The sequence below is a fragment of the Harmonia axyridis genome, chromosome 3 (genome assembly GCF_914767665.1).
Source record: "Harmonia axyridis chromosome 3, icHarAxyr1.1, whole genome shotgun sequence".
Lineage (NCBI taxonomy): Eukaryota > Metazoa > Arthropoda > Insecta > Coleoptera > Coccinellidae > Harmonia > Harmonia axyridis.
The window spans coordinates 15,112,926-15,133,531 of NC_059503.1; the positions used below are offsets into that span (position 1 = coordinate 15,112,926).

Below are 20,606 nucleotides of genomic sequence, written 5' to 3' on the forward strand. Positions count from 1 at the left end.
ACATAGAAATTGGAGAAATACTGAACTACTCAGATCTGAAAATTACAGTAGTTGGATATTTTTGATTGTATTGAATATTGAAGCAGTATAATTATATGTACAGGGTGTATCTTTCCCAAAGAGGTAATCTCCATATCATACATCAGGTAATTCTTTTCTTTTTACGCCAATATTAATTTGTGGAATCTATCTTATTGATAGTTTATACTTACATTTGAACAAAAAATTTCTGCTCAAAATTCGAAAATTACAAACATTGGTCTAAGTCATAAAGCTGATGAACGCAAAAAGAGAGGAAATTGTTAATATACTCTTTATATTACTTAATTCTTCACTGATAATAAATTCATCAGTCTCATTAAATAGTACAAAAATATTGGGTATAGATCCATTTCAAAATTCCAACTAAATGTGCGTAATGGCAAATGCGCAAAAGCAGTAAAACACATTCAACTACTGATGAATTCCACCATATAGGAGCATAACATAATTTTCAACAACTCAAGGTTACCTTTTATTGTTTCAACCTCCAATTAATCCCACAGAAGAGTGAAATAGCCCTTTTCACTTATTTATCAACTTTTGTCCTATAATTCCACTCCCGAGTTTATAAAGTTATTTGATCACTTATTGTTTAAATATAAAATTGAAACTTTGAAGTGGAGTTAATTTAAAATTTTAATTTTTTTCGACAAAGAACTGATTACGTAATCACAAGAAGTTTTCATTTCAACCATTTTATGAACTCAATTAGGTATGCCTAGTTTTCAGGAGGTCGATGAATTGAAGAAAAATTATAAGAGAATATAATATATATTTTATAGATATAACAAAGAATTAACAATATGAATCAATACAAAATATGATGATGCATACAGATCTCAAAATTAACGTCATCATGATTTTAAATGATCAAATCAAATCTCAACTTTGACTATAATAAAACTGTTAGTTATTGCTTTTCACAGTTAAAATCCAAATGTAGGTGCAATTGTCTTTTGTGTCCTGAAAACACAAAAAAAGTTTGAGTTTAATCAAACTAGTTTAAAATTTATAACGCAATCTATTAACCACTTGGAGGATTTATGTTGAAGTTCTCTCATTTTGTATTGAAGCTTTGGTGGGTGGTTATCATTGAATATTATTATGTAATTACATCCAAATATGGTACTTTTAGAAGTGGCATGATATGGAAAGCATTTCACCTCCCCAATAGTTCTTGGTGCTGGTGCACGCTTTAAATTTACACCTCCACCAGTAGAAATTAATAATCTCAAAAAATCTTTAGAGATTGATAAATTGTATATGTTGATGTCCGTCTCAGGACCCTCTACATAAAAGTTTATACCATCAAAGAGTTTAGGTTTGTTGAGTAACTGATTCCAGATTCCATCTTTTATTCCCTTACTCAGTTCTGGACAATTTTCTAGGATTGGATCAATCAAAAATTTAATATTACCCTTTAACAAATCTTCAACCCATTCTTGAGGTATTATAATTATTCCTCCCACCAAACATAATAGAATTTTTAATGATATTTTATGTGTCCTTTTTACAATTAAATGAGTGATAATTGGCTTTCTTACATCGAACTCTTTGCAAATTTTTAAATTTTCTAATAATGAAAATTTATCTATATATGTTTCATCCACAGAATGACAATAGACAACTATCTTATTAGTTAAAAACACTGTTGGTTTTTGTATCGCTGCTTCATTAATTTCATAATTGATAGCATCCAATAAGTCTTGTCTTTTTGTACAATCAATTGGCTTTCTACCATTGAAATCAATAATTTCTTTATCTGCTCCATTTTCAATAAGCAATTTCACAACTTCGACATTTTCCATTATAACAGCTTTATGTAATGGGGTAACATAGAATTCACCAGGAGAATTTATTAACGCACCATTTGATAATAACTCTTTGATAATATCAATTGATCCTACTTGAACTGCTTCATGTAAGGGTGTCCAACAAGCATAATCCTTAGAGTTGATATCTATGTTTTCCTTAATGAGTTTCTTAACTTCTTCCACATTTCTACGCTTACATGCAATATGTAACTTGCTCTCTCCTTTGGCATTCTTCTTGAATGATTTAGGATCAGCAAAACTTACTTTAAAAGGTAAATCCACAAATGTTTCAAACTGATTTGATGATGCATTACTGCGATTTTCCAAGGAGCCATTCTTAATAATGTGTTGTTGAAGAGTTTCTAATGAAGCTTTAAAGAATTGAACATCATCTAAAATATTTGCATAACAATGAACAGTAGAAATATCTTCCTGAAAAAATCCTTCTTGGCACTTCGGACAGCATTTATTTTGTTTTGGAATACAATCGAAGCAGAAATAATGTCCACATTTATTTATTCTTGCTGGAGATTTGCACCATTCTTCGCAAACAAAGCAAATAAGTTCGTCCTCACATTTCGATAAAAGTTTATATTTCTCTTCTAAATCCATTTGAAATTGTCATATACAGTCCATTCAGGAATTATTGACATCCCGGGTGGCTTTGGAAAATCGAAATTAAGTTGGTACTGGCTCATTCAGTAACATTTTGAATTGCAGATTTCGGGTTGGCATTGGAAATGTCATTGACTGGAGGTTAGATTTCAGTTTGTTTGTGTTATTGGTTTTGATCGAAGAAATTTTGAAACTTAAAAGTTGTTTCAATTTCAAACACACATTGATTAGTTTATTTGAATATTTCTCACAGTACTGTTTGAAAAAAGAAGAAGGCAAGTCATTACAACCTGGATTATTAGTGGAAGAAAACCTGTGCAATACGATTTCACCTTCAAAGAATCATTGAATGATTTGATTGTTACCAAAAGCCGAGCCAAAAGCAACCAATATATCAGCCTGGATGAAATTTGACCAAAAATCATCTGGATTTTAATCAATCAAAGACAACTTTACATAAACTTAATTGGTTACAAGTTCAAAACGGTTAATAAAAGGAAAATTCTTATTGATAAACAGAAAAATATAATAAGTTGAGTACGATTTTATGGTGAATACAGAGAATATTTGCGACAAAATGTTATCTGGAGGAAAACTTCGTTATTTGAAAATGCCAGCATTATTCAACAGTGGACTCTAGAAAGAAAACAAAATGTTTTTCAAGTATATTCAAGGGTAAAAGTAGAAGGAGCACTATTTTGAATGCTGGATATTTGGATTTTTACCTGGATGTTTTGTTTTGACAGTGGTGATCATGAGGATTATATAAATCTATGAAGAGAGAATTATTTTATGATTGGATTGCTAAACAAAGTCTTAGCATTGCATCTATAGTTTATTTATATTCTATATTGAAATTAAGTATTGTTATACCTGTTTTTGTTCTTCAATGAGTAATCCAAAAATCTAATAAATTCCAATTGCTTTATAGAATTTTTACTGAGTATTTAATCGAAAAATATATTCAGAAGAGTAACTTCAAGAATTTCTTCACCTCTTACCCCCTCGAAGATAATAATAGAATGCAATAAAATTTTAAAATTCACAAATTAAAAATAATTTCATGCAAAAATGCTTTTAGTGAGTGAGTTAAAGCTATTATTGGCAAAATAATTTATGTAATTCAATAGAAACTAGTATAAAAGCATTTCAATAAAAAACAGAAAACTCAAGTACAGATAGTACCTATATTTTTCATACAAGTTTAATCAATCATTCATGTCATTAACAGTTTCAATAAATAGTGACTTTAGAAAGTAATTCACACATCGGCTGATAAATTGGTTCCAATTTTGAAAGTTAGAGTACAACTGTGATGTCAAAATTTTTCATATACTAAATGGATTCTTTGAATTTTATTTCTGTCTTATTATGATATGGCTCTTCCATTCACTAAGCTAGGTTGGTATCCAGTGTCCATCAGTAATGCAACAATTTTTGAAGAGCCTTTGGTGAAAAGGAATATGCATATTTTAATGATCTTCAATGGGATCTTTCATGAGCGACTCTTAAATGAATAGATATCTCTTCATTGGATTTCCTTGAAATGAGATAGCATTTCACTATATTTTTACGTTATATAATCTGAATTTCAATTTATGAAATCATGACTGTATGTGTCCCTTCGTAATAATCGTAATTTCGAAAATTCAGGATCTTTCGGATACAAAAATTATGAAAATAATTTAAACTGGTCATTTCTATGATGAACCATAGCAATTTTTAGTGATATTTTTGTAACCAGAAATAAAGCCGCGACTAGACGTTCATGGCCTACTTCGATGTCAATAATTCCTGAATGGACTGTAGTTTTGAGGAATCGATATAATTTAATCAAGTCGAGAGTAACCTTCAGGTACAAAATTTTTATATATTTGCTTATTTCTTTCAAATCTTGATTTTGGCGGTTTTTTTCAATTAGATATTTTGTCTACTCTGAGGTCTGCAGAGTGATCTATGGTTTACAAAGTAATCTATCTATTATTGACTTTAGATCTACTACATACTAAACTAATTCAGAGGTTATGCCGCCAAATTTCAATGTGTATCTTACAAACAATAACATTTTATTTATGGTTTTAAACTAGAGGTTTCTTTTGATTATAATATTATGTACTGTTTCTATATCGATTCAGATCTGAATTATAAATAAAACAATATCTATTATGTAATGTTAATTCTTTAATTTGGTATGTTAATGTTTCTAAACCCATCGATATAGCTTGAAAATGTTTCCTCTTAACAAAGTAGAAGTACTTTGTGATACATTAACATCTAATAAAATTACTGAACGTAAGAAGGCGTATTCTAATTTCTTAGATATTGTTCGGAATAATGAGGCAATCAAAACTTTCAACGAAAAAGGCAACAAATATTGGTCAATGCTTATTACTTCTGTACATCAATGTCTTAGTAAGGTATTCATCATCTGTTAATCTCTAATAATTCAGCAAGCTCATTTTATTATATTTTATCCCCAGGAAGCTGACAAAGCTTTTGAAGATAATAGAAAGGGAAGAACTACTATTCCTCTAAAAGGAAGCTTATTTGCTGAAATTGTGAAACTAACTGTCTCAGAAGGAAAGTATATTGTTATTTACAGTAAAGCTATTCTACTACGAACATTGTTCAATTAATAATTTCATGATTTCTTATAATCATTAATCTTTAACAATAAGCTTTCTTTTTTATTTTTACAGGTAGGGGCTACAGTGTAGAAACTATCACCAATTGTATTAATCAGTGTTTGGAAAATGATATTTTGAGTCAGTACTACCTCATAAACTATTTGAATGCATTACAAAGCATTATGTTACCTAATGAGTATATTCGATCTAACATAGTACAGTCAGACTGGAATGGTAACTGGTTTATATTTATTATTGAGGAAATTTGATAGTTTATAAATTTTAGTGATATATAGGAGATTAAAGATTAGATATAGAGCTGATACTGAAAGCAATGCAAATATATCTAAAGATTTATTGAATACTCTTTCTCGTTATATAAGATATGGACCTTTACATGGTTTGTCAATAGAACTATTGAAGGAACAGTTCAGTTTCATTCTTGAGCTTTGTCGAAGTATTAATATAAATTCTTCAAGACTGAGTCAAATTGCTATTGTGGAAATAATATATAACTTTTGTTTACATGTAAGTTGCAATTTAAATGGCTAGAAATGTATGAAATATTACTTTTTCAATTGATTTCAGACTGCTAAGGACTGCCGATCTTCTTGTTGTAAGCTTGGGGAAGAAACATTTCACTCTCTAATTGGATTATATGAAATTCAAAATCCTAGGGATGATGAACTGAAGGTACTGTAGATAATAAATACTCATCCATTTATCAAATTCAGTTTATATTTTTTCACTTGACCATATCAATGATGAAATATAAAATTTTGCCAAACAACAAACAATATTTTCCAATCAATTTACTAAGCTGATTTTCAGTTAATGTTAACAAAATATCTACTACTCCAATTTGTACTACACCATCCAACTGGTATTCTTGACAGCCATTCAGGAGCTTATGCATACTCATGGGAAACATGGAATCAATGTATAAAATCAATATATAAAAAATGTCATGAAGATATTGTTCATTGTTCTATGCTGCGTTCACACTATGGAAATACAATGCCCATTTGTATCGATGGGAAAATCAAATATTTACAAAAGGATTTTGCTAGACTATTTGCGGAATCAATAAAACATGTAAGTGTTTTTAAAGGAAGCTTCGTTACAATAAATAAATATTCATTAATCTGTTTATTCTAATAGAGACATATTTTATTCATTACTTAATACTTAATTTATTCAACTTTATTGAAAAAGTTCTGAGGATACTATTTAAAACTAACTCAATGAATCAAGGAAACAAAAATTTCTATCAATTAAATTAAAAAAATAACATTATTGTATCATTAACTTAGAATATAATAAAGATGAATAGATACTATCATATATTATAACAATTGCTAATAAATTCTCTTTTTCATAAAAAAATATTAATATCACAATCATATGCGTATTTCTGATTTATACAAAATCAAATTACAACATATTCTTTAGTGAAAATGTCTATTATCATCGAATTATACACTTCACTATCAAAATTAAATTGATAAGCTAAAACAGTTAAATCACTTTCTGAAAAAAAATCTATTATAAGATGAATACATTCTTCAGGCAATAGTCTAAGGATATTTTTGAGAATATTTGTTAGTAATTTCTTATATTGGTAAATTCTGAATGCCCTCTTGAAATGACAAGTTATTAAAGTTGTATATGAAGGAAATGAATGATGAAGAATGAGCTTTTGAACTGTAAATTGAATTTCATTATTGTCAAGGAGCTTTGCAAGTTTCTCATGAGGTTCAGTTAATAGTTTGTAACATGAAATGTTTTTCACAATCATAAATTTTTGCATAGCCTTCAAATCTTTTTCACAAACTATTTGCATATTCTTGAGCTTTTGGGTTGAATTGAGGGTTTCTAAAATTCTTGAACTGATTTTATTATTTAATTCTTTTTGTAAAAGCACAAAACTAATCATAATCATCAACATTTTTCCAGATTTATTTAGTAATGCAATATCAAGAGCTGTTTGATTGTTTTTGTTGATCATATTGAAGTCAGCTCTGCCATCTAACAACATTTCTGCTATATTACTATTATTTAATATGTATGCTTTATGTAAAGCAGTTTCATCATTTTTGTCCGGGCAATCAGTTCCTGCACCAAAACATAATAAAATATCTGATATATCTTCCAAATCTCTCTCAATAGCCAAATGTAAGGGTGTTTGTTTATTCATGTCTTGAAAATTAATTTTACTATCGTTTGCAAGTAAAATTTTGACGATATCCTTGTGTTTATTCCACACAGCAATATGTAGAGGAGATTGCTTGATAGAATTCACCTGATTTACATCAAAGCCTTTCTTTAGGAGTATTGGCACTATATCTTTATTACCTCCTCTACAAGTTTTATGTAGAAGAGTTTCACCATTTTCATCTTCAAAACTGTTATAACCTGCATTTATCATATAATTGTGAAATTCTTTGCTGCACAACATTCTTATGACAAAATATTGAAATTCTGTTTTGTTTACAGTCCTCTTAGCATAAATGAATTCTGAACTACAGAGGTATAGAACTACTCTATTTTGAACTACAGGTGATAGGTTGTTCAAATTTTTTCAAACTTGTCTTTAAATGCCTAAAAAAAATATACTCTACTAATGGGTGTTTGCTCCTAAAAAATCAGCCCTCTATTTATTTCATTTTCGGTCCATATTATCATATCTCCCGAATCATTTCGCCCTTGGGTTTGAGAGAATTTTTGTCTTCAAGAACAAGAAGCTTAGTCCGTTGGGCAATACATATTTGAAATGCAAACCTATCTGATTCCATAAAGATACTTACCGTAGTTGTAGGTGAAACGTCAGGAGAGAACCGATTAGTAAACGGCTAGAAAGCCTGAAATATTCTTTTGAACTGATCTAAACCTTAAAAGTTATCTGAGATTACTTCAACTCATCTAATCTAAACTAATCTAACTCAACCACCTAGCAAGCTAGGTTAGTTTACATAAGAAAGATGAGTTGTCAGAATGAAAGTGGTGGAATTAATCTCAAACTACAGAAAACGAAAGAATGGTGACATACAAGTTCAGTTTAATTAGATGACTTATATCGGTTTGAAAGAACACTACTTGAAGGCCTTCTGCATTAAAAAGAAATTAATATTCACAAATACACACTTAACATAATGACACCTATTGATGGATTGTATTAGTTTTAAACTATTTCTTTAGAAGACTAGTTTGGCTCTTTTGACAATTTATCTTCCAAATGAATTGAAGACACTGCTTTTACTTCGTTCTTACTTTAACCACTTTCCAGATTTTGATGATCACCCAATTTCGATTTGGTACTCTAATTTGGGAAGAATTGTGATTAGAATTAGAATTTTTATGTATATCAATTTTCATTACTTTTGAACTCTGATAGCTTATATTATTGGGAAATAGAATATAGACCTTTCATAAGAATTATTTTTTCATTTAATTCAGTCCTATTATGTGAAACATTCATTTAAAATTAATTTAATGATAAATGCATGAGAAAGGTCATAGTGATAGTATTATTTCAAAATGCCAAAATGAGTATCTTACCCTCTGTGGAGATATTGTATTGCTTAACTTAATGATATGAAATATTTTTATATACATAAGATTCAATTGCAGATGGAATTCAAAACAAGAAGTTTCAAGGAAGATCCATTAAGCGTCAAAAGAGTAAAAATGGAATCACCTATTGCAGATCTTATACATTCAATTGAAACGAGTCAACAATGGACATGGTGAGACTCTCTTGTAATTTGATGATGACTTCAATGTGGTACTTATTTATACGTTTTAGGATAAATATTATGTGCACTCTACTGAAAATATATCCAAATATAATTACTGAGTCATATTTTTCATCACTGCTACAAATTCTATCAAAACTACAAGTTGAGTGTAAAGATAACACCTTAGCTCATCATATATATTGTTGTTTAATCTTGCTTGAAGAAATTCAGAATTCTCTTCAACTCGGAGAATATTCGGAAATTCAAAATACTTGGATCATCATCCGTGATACAGCTTTGAGGTAAGCTTTGAACAATGAAAATTTTTTTATGAAAACTAAAAATAATATTTGAGCAAAGAATATACACATATTGAAGTATGATGAAAAGGATATGAAGTAGTTTGGACACCAAATATCGAGACATGGAAAATTCTGAAATTTGTAAGTAAAATTGTGCTAAGAATGGAGTTGTTACTAATGTTATGTTAGTATTATTGAAAAATTTTGTGAAATAACTATTATATGTAAAATTTGGGCTTGCTATGTTTCTGTTCTTTGCTTTATGTGAACCAATCAAAATAATTATAGTGGTCATTGAGGCAATATCTCAATTGATTATCACCAAAATATGCTAAAAAAAAGATTATAATAAATAAATAAAAATATTTTTTTCATCAAAGATTTTCAGTTGGTTGGGTGTATTGCCTGATATTTGCAATTCTATTTACTCAATTTGGAATAAATAGGACTTAATGATGAAAAGGGGGTTTAAGATCCTTGAATGTCTTTTCAGTTTGAGATATCCAATCGGTAAAAGAATTGGATTGATACTCAAATTGTTTTGCTTGGATTACAAAGATGTTTAAATCCTAATTGATGCTACCTTTCTTTCTTATATTTATGTTACAGGACTTTTGGATTAAATCAAAAGGATCCAGAGTTGCATAATCTTCTTCAGAAGCTTTTAGTAGGTTCCTTCAACATCAATTCTGGAAGCATACTCCAAACATATCTTTCAGATGTTTTGGATGTAACAGAACACAATTTAATGACTTTATGTAAAATTTTTGATCAACTGAATACATCACAATCTAATACACAGAAAAAACTATTAATCAAATGGATTTTCAACAAGAATAATTCGGGAGATTATAGTTATCTATCGAAAAACATTACAGCAAAAATTTTGGTTGGTCTTATTGCTAATAAGTGGCTTGCTTCTTCAAATGAAGCAGATTTCTATAAAACAGAAAATAGTGAAGAACCTTTCCAAGAAATTGCAGATATTTATTTGAAGGTTGGATTTGATACATCACTAATATCTACTAGGGATAAAAAGACACACAAAATGAATAAATACAACAAAAAAAAAGTTATATTGCAAGAAGATTTATGTATTTTTTTGAAAGATTCAATTCAAACATGCTTAGACATAATTGAAGAAATTGAAACGTCGATTAAACTGATACAATTATTAAACCTCACAATACTTATAAAGAATATTTTAAGTAATTTGTTGAACTTTCAATTAATTGAGGAAAAGGATATTGACGAAAATATCCTACTAGAAATTATGATGTCGCTGTTTGAAAAAATAAACAGTTTCTTGATCTTTTGCTGTGATAGAATTTTAGATGATGTGATGATTTCTTTTTTATGCAAAAGTATGATTCTTATGCAAAAAATTTTTGCTGATTCTTCAAATACTTATTTTGATAAAAAAATCAGGAGAATTATAACAACAGATCAGCTGATGACAGTCTTCAAGATTCTGATTGAAGATGAAAGAGGTAGGAAACCTTATAATTGAACACTATTGTATATAAATCATCAATCTTCTTTATAGAACAAAAATATGACTTTAAACAATTAAAATTACCACTACTAAATTTGAGGAAGCTTGTTATTAAAACATTGGTTACTTATTCTTGTGGTCTGCCAAAACTAGTGACATATGATCAAAAATGTATGTTTGATGCTTTAGTGGGATTTAAATATAGCATCGATGAATATTCAAACTGTGATTTGGTAAGTTTATTTACATTAAATGACATCTTTCTCAAAAATGTTCATCATTATTCTATTTTTAAGCCTTTTACATTTTTGAAAAGTATAATGGAAAGTAAAATTGAAAAACTTGATGATTTCCAAGTTGCTGCAGTATTGTCTCTTCTGTTCTGTTTATGTCAAGAAAGATATAAATACTATTCTTGTGCAAAAGATATATTAGAGTTCATACACTGTGAGTTTTTCAATTAATTGAATTTAGTGATATAGAAGAACAACCAATAAAAATTGGGTTCATTTCAATTTTAGATTTTTCCACAACAGTTGCAAATTATGGAAATGAAGAATCAAAAACAAAAATGATGGGTATGCTTCATCCATTTTATGTGGAACGTAAACATTATGGACCAGAATATAATGTTATTTTAATAAATTGTATGGGAAAATTATATGAGGTGAACTTTATTTTAGTTTTACTTCTTCTAGTTAATTAAATTTCGTTAATTCTAGATCGATGTTCTAGAAAATTTTGCTAAATGGAATGGCACTGAAGTGATATTGAAGTTACCAGAATTTCTTTGTGATGAGTACTTAGAAGTTAGATTTGTTGCTATCCAAAATATTGTTAAATTTTTTGAAATATCATCTGCTAGAAAAAAAATTGAGGATTTTCACTTACAAGAAATTATATTCCAGAAAATTTGTGATAAAGTATATAAAATTTATTCAAAGTAGACAATGACACTGATATAAATTTTCCGTAGAGTGATAAAATTTTCGAAGTAGAAGGAAATTTATCTGAAGAAAGACAAATAGATGAGATTGTTTCTAGATCTGCTAGTGCATTACATCTTTTATGTTCTGTACTGATAACTAGTCATCAATGGAGAGAAAATGCTCTCTTTGTTCTATTCAAAATAATTCATAAGCGTCATCTGGGTAATTTTAATATAAATACTAATTGTTCATCTGTTGCATTGCTTTTTGTTCCAGATTCTTTTCCAAAAGTATTGAAAATGATTGCAAGACAGTTGAACCTGGAACATGACCTTATATTTTTGGAGAAATATTCAGGTGCCATTCTCAGAAGATGGTTGAATGAAGAACTTAGCTTAGATAGCTTCCTTTTCTCTTTATTTAGTTGTGGCAGTGAAACTGTTTTTTATAAGAAGTATTTGAAAGAAATTGTGCCGTTTTTTATTGAGAAACAAAAGGATTTAGATGTTTTAAAACACACTGGAAAATCAATGGCTTCTATTTTGGATGTAATTAATTGAGATGTTTTATGTTACTTTTCCTATAACCATCTTTTTCAGGAGTGCTTTTCAACTTTATGTATAAGAAGCTTAATATCCAATATTACCAAACTCTCTAATTTTGAATTTGAGAATAATAATATGGTTAAGATTCTAATGGAACATTTTGGAGAACTTGAATTTAAATCCAATTTTGCTGCAAAAATCGATGAAATAATATTAACTCTATTATCATCTATTGAGGATGAGAAAAATTTTTATGAAAAATTCAATATAACCCTGATTCTTTCGAAATCTTCCGCACATACTATTAATGTTGATGATTTCAATAAAGCCATTAATATCATTAAGGTAAGCAATTTTCAACATTAATCTGCTCAACAAAAATGTGATGAATCCTCCTGTCCAAATATTTTTTTTGTATTTAATGATATGTTTTGTTTCAGGACTATGTATGTTCTGGAAAATCCTTGCTGCCATTTTTATTTACTGAGAATGTCCAGAAACTTCAGAAGATAATGATGAAGTTGAATGTCAAAATTCATGATTCTATTGCATTAGAGGAAAAATTGGTAGCATTTCATCATTACACTATAATGAATGATTTATCTGTAGAGCATTTTAATTTATCTGAAGCTAGGGAATACTTTATAAGAGATATATGTTACTCCCTTATCAGAATTATTAAAAATAATTCTGAATATTCAGAGCTCCGGAAAAGTGCCATTTTATATTTCAAGGAATGCTCTAAGAAGTTGATTAATTTTCCAGAAGTTAAAAAACATTATGTACCTATAGTTTCAACATTCATCAATATTATTATCGAGGAAAAAGATGAAGTTCTTTTTAATCCATCTTTGGATATCTTAAATTATTTGATTATCAGCCTTAAAGACACTTTCGAAGATAATGTTAAAAGTATGGATGATTTACCTGAACATCAGCTGTTAGTAGAATTATGCCAGTTCCAAACTAAATTGAAAAATTCTAGTGAAGAAATGTGTCTGAAGAAAGAAATTAGGAATTTTATTAGTAATGGTTATACAAACAAAGATTGCTCTTCAAAAATTGATACTCTGAAGAACTTGAAAGTATATTTATTTACTCAAAAAAGACAATTGAAAAATTTATATAAGGACCTCAGTAAACTCAATGGTTTTTCTGAAGATTGTGAGAACAGTTTACTACATCAGTTGGTTAGCCTGCTGGTGGATTTGTGTCATTCTAAAGATAAAGGAGTAAAGGAAATATATTTTGGTGTCTTATATTTTACATTGAATACTTTTTGTTTTTAGGTAAGTATGGAAGCTTTAAAATGTTTGGGCGAACTAGGACCATCAGATTTGATGACTTTAATAGTTAAACCAGACAAATTGTTAACTTTAGAAAATTCAACTCCGGAGGAATTTTTTACTGGGCTAGTAATATCTTTGTTGAATACATATCTTATTGATGATAATATTCAACTTATGTGTCCAAGTGTTGCCATTTTATTTGATACTATCAATACATTGGAAGGTAGAAAGGTATTAGGTAAGTTAAATTCTTTTATTCGACTTAAAATAAAAATAATACTATTTTATCACAATCAGGAGAGGATTATGGATATGGACCTATTCCAAATAAGTATTTCATTCCATTCTTCACTGACAAAAGGCCCAAATCCTTCATTATAAATTTGAAGAAAAGTATGGATGAGCTTGCATCTAAAATTAATCAGAATCAATTATGGTGTCCAAATGAAACAATGGAATATGATGATTGGATAAGAAATTTACTCTGTAACCTATTACAAACTTTATCAGATTGTTATTTGGTCCGGTTAATACCAATTTGTAAACTTAAGGTAAGTGCGAACCCTGTGTTTATGCTGTATGCACATAAATTATGATTATTAACTAATTGGAATTTATATAGTGGATCTTCTGATATTTTTTTCAATTTTTTATTTATTGCTAATGAATGTTATTATTAGAAATATATATAACATCATTTTATTACAAAATGAAATATTCTTTTTTATTTCAGATTGAATTTTGTGAGGTTTTACTCCCCTCTTTAATTTATCTTTTGGTTAGTTTGAATGAAAAAGTTAATACTATAATAATTGGAAAAATCAACAAGTTCTTTGAAGAACATTGGTTGGCAATAATGTCATCTTGTAAAAAGAATCGTATAATACTCAATAAGAAAGCTGTGAAAGTGATGTTGAGTGTAGTTCATTTTGTGAGAGTTACCAAAAAAAATATCAAGATAAAAAAGTAAGAAAATTAAAGAACGTCTGGTGATAAGTAGGTATAGAAACTAATTTTAATCATTTTTTTTTTAGGAAAATGGAAGATCTCGATTTAGACTATTTGAAAATAGCCAAGGCTGCACAATACTGCAGTGCATATTTTACATCTTTATTGTATACTGAGATATGGTGTCATTCTAAAGTTGAAGTAAATAATTCTTTTTCATTTAAAAGCTCCATATTGGATTTTATTCATGAAACAAACAACGAAGAAAGTTCTTTGGCTATACTTAATATATTAAGATCTGTGAGTAAATATGATGGCATCAATAGTGTGGTGTAGATGGAGAATAAAAACAATTAACTTAATATTTATTTTCAGTCTTATAAAGCTATTGGCGATGTGGATTCACTTCAAGGTTGTGGAACATCTTTATTATTAAATCCTGAGCTTCGAATAGAACATTTTAAGGATTCTGGATTGTGGGATCAGGCAATATTATGTCAGAATATGCAAATATCGCAAGGCATACCAATGTCTAAAGATATGTTAATGGATAGTTTCAAACACTGTGGATTATATGAGACTTCATTAATGTGCAACGATCCTCAAATACCACCAGATTATGAATGCATGTGGAGATTAAGTAGCTGGACTTCATCAGATGTGAAACAAACAGATAATTTAAAACAGGCTTCATTCAAAAATAGAATGGAAAAGTACAAGTATCTTATACTAAAAGGAGTTCATGAAAGAGATGTTTTCAGTGTAATGGAATATATAGGAGAAGCTAGACTTTCAATTGTTGAAAAACTGAAGCATACTAGTTTGGAAAGTAGCAGTAATCTCTATGGAATTCTTGTTTACTTACAGGGTTTCAATGAAATTGAGGACTTTTTGAATGCATATTCGAATATTGATGACCTTAATCTCATTATAAAAAAATGGTGTCAACAAGATGATATTGAGAAAAAATTTGAATATGTTGAACCGATTATGACGCAAAGGATGGTGCTTCTCAATGATTTTATCAAAGAATCTGAAGATGTTGCAGTCTATAAAAACCATCTGATTAATTTAGCCCTGAAATTATCTGGTATTATTTTATTTTCTTAATAGAAATCAGTTTAACATTGTATTATGTTTCAGAGAAAGCAAGAAAAGAAAATATAAACCATTTTGGAATTCGTTCATTGAATTTTATAAGAAACCTACCAAGGCTTACACAAGATCATGAAAACAGAATTTTACTTGAAGATGCACAATTATGTTGGATAAATAATAACAAGCTCATTAGCAGAAGAATTCTGAATAAAATATCTGGAAATGAAAATATCGATCCAAAGTAAGTCAAGCCTAATTAAAGATTTTCAAATTCTACTTACTGTTTTCTAGACTAAGATCTGAAGCTCTCAAATTGAGTGGAAAATGGAGTGCAGAAACATACTCAGAAAATGCTAATGCTATAATCAAGAACTATTTAGAAGCTTCTTTGACTATGATTGAAGATTCTGAGAAAACAAAAAATGATTTGAAATCTATTTATGAAACCTATGATACGTTAGGAAGATTTGCAGATAGAGAATATCAACAGGTGAATTATATAAAGAGTGGAACATAATATATACATAATAATATTTATTTGCTCTTCATGGAGCAAAACATTGTGGAGTAAACTTGAGTTGTTGGGCGTCATTTGCCACATCAGCACATTTAATATTAATTCTACAGCTGGCCTTTAATCAAATACCCTCTGTTTTCATTTCATTTCAATGTTGTTTGATTTACACAGTACAAAAAAGAGTTTATCGCTACAAACCATCGATGATAGCTTGTTTCCTTGTGATTATCTCTTGACCTAGATGCCTACTAGTCTGATGTACTCATTCATTCACTGTCGCTTCAGCTTCAGAAATATTTTTTCAAAACATTAAATAAACAAGATCATTTAGTCTCATGTCTTCAAACATTAATAGTTCATCATCTAAGGCTATTGAGCTGTCATATGATGAAATTCTCTGGTTAATTATTGTTTCGATCTTTTTTTCTTAGATTACTGCTCACATCTCCTCAGAGGTTTTCCAGAAAAAGATAGAAAATTTTCAAAAATCTACTGAAGCCTTGAAACACTTCAAAAAAGCTACTACAATAGAAGAAAAACAAGCAAAAATTATTCAAGAAAGACAAAGTACGATTGATCAAGTGGAAATTGAAAATACCAAAAAAGAAAAAGAGTACTTTTTACAAATTTCCCTTAAGTAAGTTAATTTTATTCAGCATTATCATGTTAGAAAAACCCTTTTTTCAGGTATTACATGAAAAATCTATCATGCAGCGATGACAGCCATTTACAAATTTTCAGAGTTATGGCATTATTCCTGGAGAATAGAACATCAGAGACTATCGGAGAACTTGTTGAAAAATATATCCAAAAGATTCCTACCTACAAATTCCTTACAATACTGCCCCAGCTTATTCCACATATCGCTGATGAAAATAATGCAGATTTCTTTTCCCTCAAGGCAAATGAAATAATTCATAAATGTGCAAAAGAACACCCTCATCATACACTACCAATAATCTTATCATTAGCTAACTCGTTGAAAGATTCTGAATATAGTAAAGGAAAAACTAAAATTACCATTAATGAGGAAAGGGTTTCAGAGGCTAAGAAAATAATCATGTCATTAAAAAAAGAGCCTTCTTTGAGGAAAATAATAAATGAATTAGAAGATGTTTCTGATGCTCTAGTTGAGCTAGCATATGTTGTACCAAAAGAAAATAAAAGAAAATATGACATATCAAAGAGAAGTAAAATTGCCAGTGTTAAAAATTTCTCTAGTGTTTCAATGCTTACACATAATTTAAAAATCCAACAAAATGGAAAATATGAAAATATAATTGGTAAGAAAGTTTTATTGTATGTACAATTTTTTTTTTGTCTTGTGAAAATGTGTCGTTGATTTGGAATTTTGGTTAGTATAAAATGTGGGTGGAAGAGAAATAATACAAAATTATATAAATTATTTAAAAGACCATGTTCAGTTCCAAAACTATACAGGGTGGACCACAGGCGATGGTACTCTGGACTTTTACGGAGAGCAGAAGATACGATTTTATTGAAAAATACCCTAGAAATTTTTCCAGAAGATTTTGTGTTAGGCGAATGGAATTTTGTGAGATTATGTGAAATAATTCTAGAAAATAATGAATTCACAAAAAATATTTCTTTTTACCCCCCATTTTCTCTCAGTAGCCAAAAGATTAGAATACATCATTATGTGTACTTCCCTTCCTTCAAAGCGATGATGGAAAAGGAATTGTTTTAATGACCTCAGTGAATATCTACATTATTCAAACATATCATGGCCAATTCTGAATATATGAGTCTTCAAAATTTTCGAAAAGAACCAAATATTGCTAACCATAATTGGTAGTCCAAATTTAATGATACCAAATACCACATTTTCTACAGCAGTTGTATTGACAAACACATTTTTACAGGAATATATTCTTATGATTCTCAGTACAGTTTGGTAGGAGGTAAAAATGTTCCCAAAAAAATTAAGTGTATAGGTACAGATGGTTATCCATATGAACAGCTTGTGAAGGGACAAGATGATCTAAGACAAGATGCTGTTATGCAACAAGTTTTCACCATAATGAATAGTTTGCTATCAGCTGACAAGCATTCCCACGGTTTGAAAATCAGGACTTACAAGGTAATTGCCACATTGTTTTTCCATGATTTTTGCATCTATTGTGAAAATAAGAACCTCAACTGTATATTGGATTGATTTCAACTCGAATTAATTCCTATTAACTCTATTTTCTTTTTAGATCGTTCCTCTCTCCATGAGAAGTGGAGTTTTAGAATGGGCTAAAAATACAATGCCTGTAGGTGTATACCTCACTGGAGATGCAGAAATAGAAGGGGCTCATCAGAGATACCGGCCACAAGACAAAAGACCATCAACTTGTAGAAATGAAATTGCGGTAAGATTATATTCTTCATTGATATAGGTACTATTGGTTGATATAGGTTTACCTTAGTTTTTTCAAATTTTCTATAAAAGTATCGAATCAACTGAAATTATTACTAACTTGAATTGGTCAATGATGGAAATTTGAAATTGAACTATTACAATCTTATTCATAGGATTTTTACTAAATGAAGTTTAAACAATATGTGTTTACTTCATGGCTGAAATAGATAGTCAGTTTCTTGAACACAGGATTTTTTAGTTTAGTTTGACTCACGTTTCGACAAGAAAGTCATTAAAAACCACTTAGGTAACTAATTAAATTACAAAAACATGTCAAATGCTTAAAGTATTGTGAGTAAAATCTTCCATTTGATTTCAGGATGCAGCTAAAACAAATGCTGAAAACAGACTGAAAGTATTTAATAAAATTTGTAGAGAATTCAAACCTGTGTTCCATAAGTTTTTTGAAGAGAATTTTCTACATCCTACAGTTTGGTATGAGAGAAGAAGGGCTTTTATACATAGTGTGGCTACTACAAGTATGGTTGGATATATCTTAGGCCTTGGAGATAGGCATGTTAGCAATATCTTGATAGATAAAACCACTGCCGAATTAGTACATATTGATTTTGGTACGGCATTTCTTCGATATTGAAGATTTATTTCTTAATTCTATTTTATTTCTGCTTTAGGTATTGCTTTTGAACAGGGTAGGATATTGCCTACTCCAGAGACAGTACCTTTTCGGCTCACAAGAGATTTTGTTGATGCTATGGGAATCTCTGGTGTTGAAGGTGCTTTCAAAAAGTGAGTCAAATAAATTTTTACACAATTGATTGGGTATAACAAAAATAATATATAACAAGTGAAGACTAAGACATTCCAATATTATAAAGTAGTTTTCATTTAATCGAATCAAAGGACATTTAAATCTGTTTTAGATCATGTGAGAAAACTATGAATGTAATGAAGGATAATTATCAAACTATCATGGCCATATTAGAAGTTTTATTATATGATCCTTTATATAGTTGGACAGTAAGTGTGGCAGAAGCTAATAAAAGGCAACGCTTATCTCTTGATGATACAACAAACTACAGAACATCACCCCAATCCAGTGAAACAGGTAAAGTTTCAAATGGAAAATTTCATAAAAATCACTTGGCAGGAAAGTTTTAGATTTCCATTATTGTCTGCACTAGTAATCTAGTTTCAGATGAGCTAATTGAGATCCTAGAGATTTTCCAAAAAAATTACAATTTTTGAAAATAGTTAAATTCCAAAGCTCAAGCTTTTTCTAGTTGATTTGGAAGAGTTAATAATTAATGAATTTTGATAGAAAATATGTTTGTTCTCAATACTTTGAAAAACATGTTGAAAGTTACTGCAATATACAGATTGGGTAAAATTCTTTGTCTAGTGAGGGTATCTCAAGAACTATCGGAGCTAAAACGAAAAAAATGTGTTTTTCAGACACCTATTCGTTGATAATATTAATGAATATTTTCCCTGAATTTAGCCTATCAGCGTAAAAAAGAAAACTCCTCGCAGTTGGCTTTCTCACTCCCTGCATTTTATTTCCCGGATATTTAAAATATCAGCTAATAGAGCTCTGTCGTGTCCGGTTCTTGTAGATAAACTTATTTATTATCTATCCTTTTTATTTATTTCTCTGATAATCTCTTTGATATCGTTTTACTCATTTTTATTATGTAACTCCAATCTTGCTAAGAGGAATCCATTTTTTGCAAACACAAGATTGCTTCTAAATAAGTAGATTTGAATCATTTCAATAATTGCTTTAAATTGTGGTGTATTCATTTTTTAGAGTATTGTATTATTGGGATTTTTTCCAGATTCTTCAGTGAATACTACTGCTCAGAGAGCTCTAATGAGACTCAAAGCCAAACTTCTTGGTACAGAAGAAGGAACTCCCATGAGTGTGGAACATCAAGTGGGAGTTTTAATACATCAAGCCATGGACCCAGCTAATCTTTCAAAATTATATTGTGGCTGGCAGGCATATTTATGAGTTATATCATTGTTGAAATTATATGAGAATCTCTAATTTTGTAAAATTTATGAAAATGTTATAAGTATGTTCGTGTTTTTTTATATTTGTTCTGAATAGTACTAAGACTTTTTGTATTAATAATAAAAATTTATGAATGTTTGAAATATTCCTTTGTTTCTTTTTTAGATGATTATTAAAACTTTAATATAAATATTAAGCACATAAGTTTTATCAGACTCCTCAGAAAGTAACTGCTTGAAATTTTAATA

General features: G+C 29.2%; 2 protein-coding genes across 6 annotated transcripts; one reads left to right on the forward strand and one right to left on the reverse strand.

Moving 5' to 3' along the window:
• The first annotated feature begins 80 nt into the window (after window positions 1-80).
• Window positions 81-20,503, forward strand: LOC123676206 (serine-protein kinase ATM). Of its 5 annotated transcripts, none has more exons than XM_045611961.1 (32): window positions 81-146; window positions 4,952-5,051; window positions 5,171-5,332; window positions 5,385-5,626; window positions 5,687-5,791; window positions 5,930-6,193; window positions 8,729-8,844; window positions 8,904-9,137; window positions 9,747-10,627; window positions 10,684-10,865; window positions 10,929-11,079; window positions 11,154-11,299; window positions 11,355-11,555; window positions 11,609-11,783; window positions 11,838-12,109; window positions 12,161-12,451; window positions 12,547-13,338; window positions 13,396-13,633; window positions 13,693-13,946; window positions 14,129-14,361; window positions 14,430-14,643; window positions 14,719-15,433; window positions 15,487-15,682; window positions 15,733-15,931; window positions 16,390-16,595; window positions 16,646-17,241; window positions 17,842-18,059; window positions 18,178-18,333; window positions 18,703-18,955; window positions 19,016-19,130; window positions 19,265-19,449; window positions 20,180-20,503. In XM_045611961.1, exons 1-32 carry the CDS (start codon window positions 96-98, stop codon window positions 20,353-20,355), a joined length of 8,319 nt encoding a protein of 2,772 aa, XP_045467917.1. In that variant the 5' UTR covers window positions 81-95; the 3' UTR covers window positions 20,356-20,503. The 5 variants fall into 5 exon arrangements, with proteins under 5 accessions (XP_045467917.1, XP_045467916.1, XP_045467918.1 ...); XM_045611960.1 differs by lacking the exon at window positions 81-146 and adding an exon at window positions 4,505-4,888; XM_045611962.1 differs by lacking the exons at window positions 81-146; window positions 4,952-5,051; window positions 5,171-5,332; ... (1 more) ...; window positions 5,687-5,791; window positions 5,930-6,193 and adding an exon at window positions 7,720-8,149.
• LOC123676219 (BRCA1-associated RING domain protein 1-like) lies at window positions 803-4,370 on the reverse strand. Its single transcript, XM_045611990.1, has 2 exons — window positions 4,278-4,370; window positions 803-2,482 (listed from the first exon to the last, which is right to left on the reverse strand). Exon 2 carries the CDS (start codon window positions 2,466-2,468, stop codon window positions 1,035-1,037), a length of 1,434 nt encoding a protein of 477 aa, XP_045467946.1. The 5' UTR covers window positions 2,469-2,482; window positions 4,278-4,370; the 3' UTR covers window positions 803-1,034.
• Window positions 20,504-20,606: the final 103 nt, after the last annotated feature.

What these genes read in the sequence shown, in the direction of transcription:
- LOC123676219 (XM_045611990.1), bottom strand. Translation starts at nt 2,468, where the DNA reads ATGGATTTAGAAGAGAAATATAAACTTTTATCGAAATGTGAGGACGAA.
- LOC123676206 (XM_045611960.1), top strand. Translation starts at nt 4,700, where the DNA reads ATGTTTCCTCTTAACAAAGTAGAAGTACTTTGTGATACATTAACATCT. An exon ending in AATATTCAAACTGTGATTTG is followed by an intron (nt 10,866 to 10,928) that starts GTAAGTTTATTT and finishes TCTATTTTTAAG; the next exon opens with CCTTTTACATTTTTGAAAAG. An exon ending in TTTTTACAAATTTCCCTTAA is followed by an intron (nt 16,596 to 16,645) that starts GTAAGTTAATTT and finishes CCCTTTTTTCAG; the next exon opens with GTATTACATGAAAAATCTAT.